General features: G+C 42.3%; 1 protein-coding gene across 1 annotated transcript; it reads right to left on the bottom strand.

The window, feature by feature from the left end:
* Positions 1 to 215: 215 nt before the first annotated feature.
* LOC140650462 (high affinity choline transporter 1-like) lies at positions 216 to 7795 on the bottom strand. The gene is made up of 8 exons (XM_072858756.1): positions 7618 to 7795; positions 6472 to 6585; positions 4730 to 4885; positions 4087 to 4235; positions 3443 to 3586; positions 2292 to 2445; positions 1185 to 1402; positions 216 to 737 (listed from the first exon to the last, which is right to left on the bottom strand). Exons 1-8 carry the CDS (start codon positions 7793 to 7795, stop codon positions 216 to 218), a joined length of 1635 nt encoding a protein of 544 aa, XP_072714857.1.
* Positions 7796 to 8331: the final 536 nt, after the last annotated feature.

The following is an 8331-nucleotide window of genomic DNA, read 5'->3' as shown; positions in this document are numbered from 1 at the left end:
TGGTCACCACCACAAGATCATGCTCCATCACCACGCGCCTTTAATCACCGCAGACTTCGAGCTCACGCATTCTCCTTGGATGAACAGTGCGTCTTTATTACTCTGCGAGGACTTTAAAAAATTCATTACTGGAGAAAGCAAAGGGAAGAGTGATGCTGTTTGTGCCATACTCTAATTGCTGAATTTACCATGACCTTTCAAACGAGGCCCCACATTTAATCACGATTCTCTTCTAATGCAACCGTTGGCGAACCCATCTGTTTCTCCATCTGCTGCAGGGGAATGAGGGTGCCAGTTCCCCCCGTGATATTGCAAACATCCCACCTGTGGGGAAGGAAGTTTCTCCGAAACAAAACCGCAGCCACGTACGAAACAGCAACGATAGTCCCCAAGGTGAGAAGCATGATGAATGTTTTAAAGGGGAAGAGCTGACTGTAGGTCCCGTTCACCAGGGAGCAGGCTGGGTAGCAGATGACAGGAGGGATGCTCAGGGCAGGCTCACCTGCCAGCAGCCTCAGGAGGAGCCCAACCAAGAAGCCGGCAGCTGAGCCGTAGGTGTTGGTACTGTGAGCGAAGAGGGCGCAGCAGAGCTGGGGGAAGAGCAGGGCATACACCAGCTCCCCACTGAGGAACCAGAGGTCATAGACAGAGCTGGAGTAAAAAGCCAGACTGGCAGCCCCGGCCCCAAACACCAGCATGGAGGTCCTCATGGCCCATAAGACCTCTGTCTCTGTAGCCTGTAAAGCAGAGATTGTAACATTACAGACACAGTGTTTACTGGCACGGTGACCGGCACTGCCCTGCCCTGGGCTGGTTGTCACCAAGCTCTCGCTGCTCTCAGGCTCTGCCTGCCACCAGCAGCCACCCAAGGCAGGCACCCCTGGAGATGGAGATGCCCTCTGTCATTTCAAGGGTCATGGTTTTATGCTGTTTCCATTAATATCCTAGTCCAAATTTTATACCAGTCATTTTATAAAGAGCAAAGCTCACCAGTGTAGTATTTGTATCCCTACCAAGGATATGAAGACCCTTGACCTATGTTTGAAGCTCTGGCTCCAGAACTCAGTTCAGCAGCTGAAAGACGGAAACCTCTAATTGCAGACCACACAGAGTGGATTTGAAACAGTCTTGAAACAGAAGCATCTTTCCTGACACCAAAACTACTGAATACTGTACCCAAGTACCTTTTTCCTCAGGATTTTCCTGTATATATTGTGAGCGAACATGGAGCCAGCGGAGAGAAGAGCTGAATCTGCAGAAGACATTGCAGCAGCAGCGATGGCTCCCAAACCAGCAATGGAGATGTATGCTGGGCAGAGATAGTGTAAAACAAGTGGCAGTATCATCGCTGATTCCCCTCTCTCGAGTGGACTTGGAAGACCATAGCTTGTCTGGTTCCAGTCTTTAAAACAGAACAAGGAAAAGTCACAACAAGTCCTTCACTGACATCTCTGCTGTCTTTGAAGCCACCTTTCCACAGGGACTAGTCACAGCAGGGCTAAGGACTGAAACCCACTCGATATTTTAGGGCTTGGATTAATTTTTTTTATTCTCTTATGATCTCTTGAGATTCCCCTTAGCATGCTGCAGCTCTCACTAGAGCAAAGATTTTCCTTTTCCCCAGTAGCATCTATAGAAATAGCTGTGCTTTGTGTGTTTCCAGAACTGGGACAGTTAAAGGCCAACCTTCTAGACCCTGCTCGTGAGAAGGGAGTTTTGCTCTGATGCCCCTAGTGACAGATGAATTAAAGAGTTCAACTGATTTCTTTACATGTTCGGTGATCTGTCTGCTCTTTAACCCTTGCTCACAGCCAACACAGGACTGATCCCCTGGGCAGGACCTGTGAGTTTACGGACTGAATTTCTTGATTCCTTCAAGCAGGTTTTCTTCAGAACCTTATTAACAAACTGTAGTAATATTGCTGGGTCTTACATGCAGAAGGCATTAACAGAAGCAAGCATAGGATTTCTTGGAAAATAGGATTATACGGGGTTTTACAGGGTCTGCCTTCATCTTTCCTCAACACAAGGTCCATGAAAAGCCATTTCATCGTAATGAAACAGCTTTAAACAGGTCTTGGGGCTGTTTAAATGTCTCTAGGTAGTTGTGCACTGAACCTCAGAGGGCTCCACATTTCTGGTGCAGACCACCTAGCTTGGTGGCCAGGGCTACGCTTTCAGATACACAGGACTAGGTAATTTGAAGTCTAAATCAGGACTTCTTTGGGTTCCATTTTAATCACCTTTGACAAAAACATGTTCATTATTCAGAGACAAACAATTAGTTTTACCTGTTGATGCTGCAACTGCACCAATGAGCACAGAGGGGATGGCCATTGAAAAGCACCCAAGTCCAGAGAGGTAGGAGATGAGCCTTGCCTTTCCTGGTGAGGCAGCGGAGAGCACTCTTTGGAAGTAAGTTTGCCATGGGATACTCCCAAGCACCTGAAACATTTGGATGTTATCAGTGGTACCCACCAGGCTGCTGGCTGCTGTAGGGCATCATCCATCCATGCAGATGGATGATAATCTTTACTGTTATAAAGCTCTCATTTCAAATGCATAAGCATTGCCCAGCTTTAACTATTGAGGATGATATTTCTGATGGTTGAGGGTGTCCTTTTCATTTGTTTTCATTGTGATGGATGTGAAATTTTGATCAAAACAGGTTAATGGTTTGGCAGACTGAGAAAGCTGAAAAATAGGTTGCTTGGCGTAGTGAAACAGGCACAGAGGAAGGAAAAGAGAAGATAAGTTTTTCAGGAATGCAACTTCTGTAAAAAATCTACCCAAACTTAGCTAGAGTATAATCTAAAATTAAAAATAAAATCACCATTTTCACTTTCTTAGCAGAAAAAATTCATCAGATAAAATCTGAAGATTCTGTCCTCACCAAACAAGCTCAAGCTTCGGTGTGTCCCTATTACCAGTCTAGCAAGAGCATAACAGCCTCCTGTAGTCTTGGCTATATTGGTAGCTCAAAAGTTGAGTTGTGTGGTGGAGCCAACGGCACCATGCTTGCTGATGACCTGCAGTTGTGTCATTTTAATATTTTTTTTCAAATAGAGGGAATTTTACAAAATTATGTTAAAAGCACACTATTGATGCTGCAAGATCAACCTCTCAAAAGGTAGGAAATGCCTCATTTAGGTGCCAGGAGTGGAACTAGTTGCCTGGATGGTCTTACTCAAGAGGTACATTCCTTCACATGGGTAAAGGATGGAGTGTCCCTACTGCTTCTTTCCTTCCCACAGCTGAGCCCTGGATCTCCCCAGTCCATTCAGTGTGCTGCAGAGTGGCTGAGAGAAGATTTTACATATCAACCTGCCCCTGCCAAGTGTGCAACATAGGGCTCCTGATTGGAAGAACCCACAAGTTTTCCAGACAGAAAGTCCACGCACAATCCCTTCTCCCAACCACCTGTCCAAGAAATACTCCATACCAGGTAGAAGAAGTCATCCAGCCACCTTCCAAGATACTGTTTGTCTATCTTCCCAATCCAAGGGTCTTGGTAAGATTGATGAGTTGCAGTGTAATAAATACTTTCTGTTGCAGAGTTCACCAGGGCAAAGGGGATACAGACCCACTAGGATAGAAACAGTAATAGTTAACCATTTCCCCAGGGTCCTTGTTCTTGGAGAGTCTATTCAGCTATTGAAATTAAGGTAGATGTAGAACATAAAGTTACATAAGATTAAACCCAGACTAAGAGTCTTCCTTTCTGCCCCTTCCTTACTCTAAATCTACATGTTTCTGGTTCACGGCATCATCAAGAACATGAGTCTGTAATTCAGGTCAATTGGTGCCTTCAGTAGACAGATCTCTCTACTTTCCAGCCAAGATTGTTCCGGACAGGCCCTGCAGACCTTACTTATAAGCAACCATTAGGCCAATAGCTTGTGGGACCACTGTCTGAAATGCATAAGGACTGTAAGACCTTTCAGGAGACCTGTTTCTCTGAGGAGGAACTGTAGGGCAAGGGCCAGTATTGGTGGAGTTATTTTTGGTCTGAGACATACTAAAAAGAAGAGCAGGATTTTTTCCCTTAGTTAGGAAACTGGTAACGAAGAAATGCACGGGACTTGCCAGGCTGAGGGTAATGAAAACCAGCTGGATAACATCTGTGTATGCAACAGAGTAGAGGCCTCCCAGTAGAGTGTAGAGTATGACAGTGCACGCTGAGACGATGATAGCCAGAGAGCCTCCAATATCCAAGATGACTCTCATTGTTGCTCCTGCAGATAAGGACAGTGGTCAAGTATTTTAAGACAGATTTCATACGTGCAGAATACCGAATAAATAAGTATATGTTATTCCCTTGATGCCAGCACACCACACTGTATGAGAAGCACACGGTCTACGGAGAGTGGGCGGAGTGAGGACTTAGGAGAGCCCATGTTCCCTTTCTGCTCTTGCTGCTACCTTGCTCCATGGCCTTTGCCAAGGCACTTTGCTTTTTTACATCTGCTCTCCCACAGGCAAGAGGAAGGTACTAGCTGATATTGCCAGACATCTCTATTAGAATATCGTGAATATATACTACTGTCATTTGTTTTAAACCTAAAAACGTATTTTCCAGAAATGAGAAATGCTTGTGTTCCTCTCACAAAAGGAGACATGAAGCACAACTTTCCACAGCTTAGTCCAACACAATTCCCAAATGTGTATTATACTCTGATAGTTGTACCACATGACCTTTAACAAATACAACAGCAAAGTAAGTATTTACCCAGGGATGCCAGGATAGCTGCAAACCAGAACACCTCTCCTAGCAGTGGTGGAATGAAGAGTAAGCTTCCCATCACGTTCCCGTAAGTTTCTTGAAGGGGATCCATCACTGTCACATAATTCTTGGATCTCATTGGATTTACAAAGAAGAAACCACCTATCGGAAGTAATGACATTTTAGTAGAATTTTGCATGAATTACATTCCAGGAAAAAAAAGTAAGAAAGAATACTATGGTGTTTGGATATCAGACCCATATAGTGAGTGTAGAATTCATACATAATGGACCCTAGAGAATGATGCAGCCAACCAGACACCAGGACCTCAACTCACTTGCCTAAGTGTGGGGTTTCATCCATCTAAGAGGTCCCAGGTTATAAAGGACATCTGCTTACAGCTGACAGATATGACCCTCCACTTTTGGCAGACCTACATCTTTCCAGAGTGGCTACTGGAAGGCCAGGTAGGACCCCCTAGGGCACCCCAAATGGCATAAGGTACCTGTGTGACTGTAACAGGAACTTAGCTCAGAGGACATCCACACATAGTCTCCTTTCCAGCTCCAATGACCTACCAACCTGAGACATAAACTTTTCTGAAATGCTTCCTGTGGAAAATGTCAGTAGGCAGAGTGAGGCATTGAAGACTCATATTTGGCTAAAAAAGAGACAAACTTTTGTCCTTGACCATGTGATGCAACATGTTGATATATGTTCCTTTTCTGGTTACATTTTCATTTTAGTGGCTTCATTGTCTCCCCAGAACTATATTGTTTTAATCTGTGCATTGAGCTGAGTCCCACCCACCTTCATCTAAATATTAGACTTCAGAGGTACACCGTCTCATTAAAACTAAAGAATATGTATTGTGCCTAACCCTGAAGCCAACAGGACTGCTTGTCTGGGCACTACTGACCTGAGTAAAGATTGCAGGATCAGACCTGCACTCCTCAATTTCATTAGTAAGAATTACTCACATAAGAAATGCTGGCAGTATATTTCCAAGCCTGATTCATATTCACGTCAGTTGGACTCTTTTCTCTAACTTGAGAATAAAGGTTATTGTTCTTTTAGAAATTCCTGTGCAAGGTCTGCATGGGTCTCCTCGCTTTAATCACCCTGTGTCCCTAAAGAGTTATGGTATAACCCAGTGTGGACTGGAAGAAACACTGGTCTTGGCAAGACAGCTGAACCCCAGTGTGAGTCCAATAATTCTTGGAGTTAAAAATGTCAACTTAGATATAGGACACTGCAAACTTAGCTTAGTTTCAACAAAATAGTGACCAGCTGTGAAGTGAGATAAGCTGGATGGACTACAAATTCATCCTGAGATGAGACTACTCAGAAGAATGCATTTTAGTGGAAAAATCAAGATAGTATTATTTCACCACACAGAAATTTTGAAGAAAAATATTAAAATGATACCAATAGTCTCAATAATCTGTGAATAAGAGCCCATGATAAAAAAGCAATATGCACATAGCCACATGCTTCTAAAGTTCTCAGATAAGATTTTTGCCCTATAAATTGCTCCAAGCAGGCAAAACTCTACACTAGCTCCAAGCTACCCCAATTTCTTATGTTTCAGTTTAGAGGATAACATTATAAATGCTTATTCTGGATCTATGGGAGACTGAAGAAACAAAATCACCTTTAAAATGTACTCTATACTCTGTTACACATCTTAATATACTCATATGATTTTTTTTTAAAGCTTGTGTGTCCTGATTACATGAATTATTTACCAATTAAAAGGGACAAGGCAAATCCCACAGGTGCCTGGACCCACAGTAGTCCTTTTGAAGGCAGGTAGACAATTTCAGCTGTGCCATTGATATATGCTCCTCCAACCCAGGTGGCTGTAAACATGGAAGATGGAAAGGTAAGAATTGCGATACATATTCTCAACCAGTCTTGTAGAACACTCTGAGAGCTTGTAAACCTTTTTCTCATACAAATATTTAATCACACTTCTATTTTCTTTACAAGTTTTCTCCCATAGTGAGATGTGCTGCTGAGTACAGGCAACAGTATTAGCTTCTCACCCTAAATAATTTCCCAGGTTCAAGAATGAATATCTATATGTGCATGGAAAAGCTCAATGTTTAAACATTTAGAGGCAATTTGAATATGCTAAATTTTAATTTCATTTTTCTCAGTGGAAGACTTTTGCTAGAGCAAACAGAATTGCTTTTTTTATTCTGCTGTGAGTGATAGACCATCCTTCATGAGCATCACTTGTACAGTCTAAGAAAAGAGACATTAGGAAGAAAAAATGCAAGCACACATTGCAGTCAGAATACAAACCTACAACATGGGCTTAAGTGTCTTAGCCAGGCAAATACCACTTGGGGAAGCCTGCACAAAAAATGGGGCAAGGGAGCAAATTTCAGATGATGCCAGGCAGCAAGGAGAGAAAAGGGAAGCGGAGGGCAGCAGTCGGTGGGGAAACATTTTCTCTTTAGGAGAGAGGCCGATGCTCGCCATGAGTAGCAATTTATACCACACAGAACTGTATTGTTCCAGGAGTAAAATTCTTCTGTTATGCTGGATAACAGAAACTGGCTCAAGATTAAGACCACAGTCCTCCTTAATGAAAAGTGTCATATTCTTCAGTCACTTTTAAATTAAACTCTTTAATTCTTAACTAAACTCTTAAATTAATCTCTTTAATCTAAAAGAATCTACATAAACATTAGGTTCTGCTCAGTGTGAAGAGGTTTGGAAGAATCCATCCCAAAATGATTCATGAAACCATACTCCTTTAAAGCCACACTTAGGTAAAATCTGCCCTGACATTAAAGGAGTTCACCTGCTTTGAAAAAGTCCCCAGATCTATGTAACGCATGTGTTTTAAGAAGAACTTTTAAAAGTCCTTTAAGAAAACTTACCTGTGGCTGTAAACAATCCAATGAAAACATTTATATTCCTGCCTCCAACTATGGCCATTTCAGTTGGGTTTCTGTTCTGCTGGTCCTTTTTGCTTTTCCAAGAAGCCCAAATTCCAGTAGCCAAAGTTAACATAAAAAACACAATCAAAGATACTAAGCCTGGTATATTTAGAGCCATTTTCTGTTGCTTAATTTAGATCACAGAGTGGAATAATGGCTTGATGATAATATTCTTTGATCGAGTCCACAATCAGAAAAAAATAGAAAAAAAATCAGAAAAAATAATGCCACCTTGTAAAGAAACTGCTAATTATTAGTTTGCTGTACTTTGTAAGGAAAGATGCCATACGAAACAGAGCCGTAAACCCAAAAGTCTTGAGAACTGGATGCGGAGTCTCTGTCTTTGGAGGACTATTGGCCACTCTTCAGTCTTTCCCCTTCTTCAGAAGATATCCAATCTTATTGTTCTGGGGAGCAGAGATTAAGAGGGTAGGAATTATTGTTGATAAGAGCAATGGAGCACTGATGTGAGGGGTAATACTAGCTTGGCTTAAAGGAGGGGAAATGTTATATTTTGTCTGATATGCAATGGTATGAAAATAATCTGTATTTCTCTGGGTTCTAGGCACAAGGCTAATGCAGAAGATAGGGCTAAGAATTTGTCTGTTTAAAGTTGACTGAACTAAACCCACAATAATCATCAAAATAAACCTG

This window comes from Ciconia boyciana, chromosome 1 (genome assembly GCF_034638445.1).
Source record: "Ciconia boyciana chromosome 1, ASM3463844v1, whole genome shotgun sequence".
In the NCBI taxonomy this organism is placed as follows: Eukaryota; Metazoa; Chordata; class Aves; order Ciconiiformes; family Ciconiidae; genus Ciconia; species Ciconia boyciana.
The sequence above is the reverse complement of the archived record's forward strand: the minus strand, read 5'-3'. Positions and strand labels throughout refer to the sequence as shown.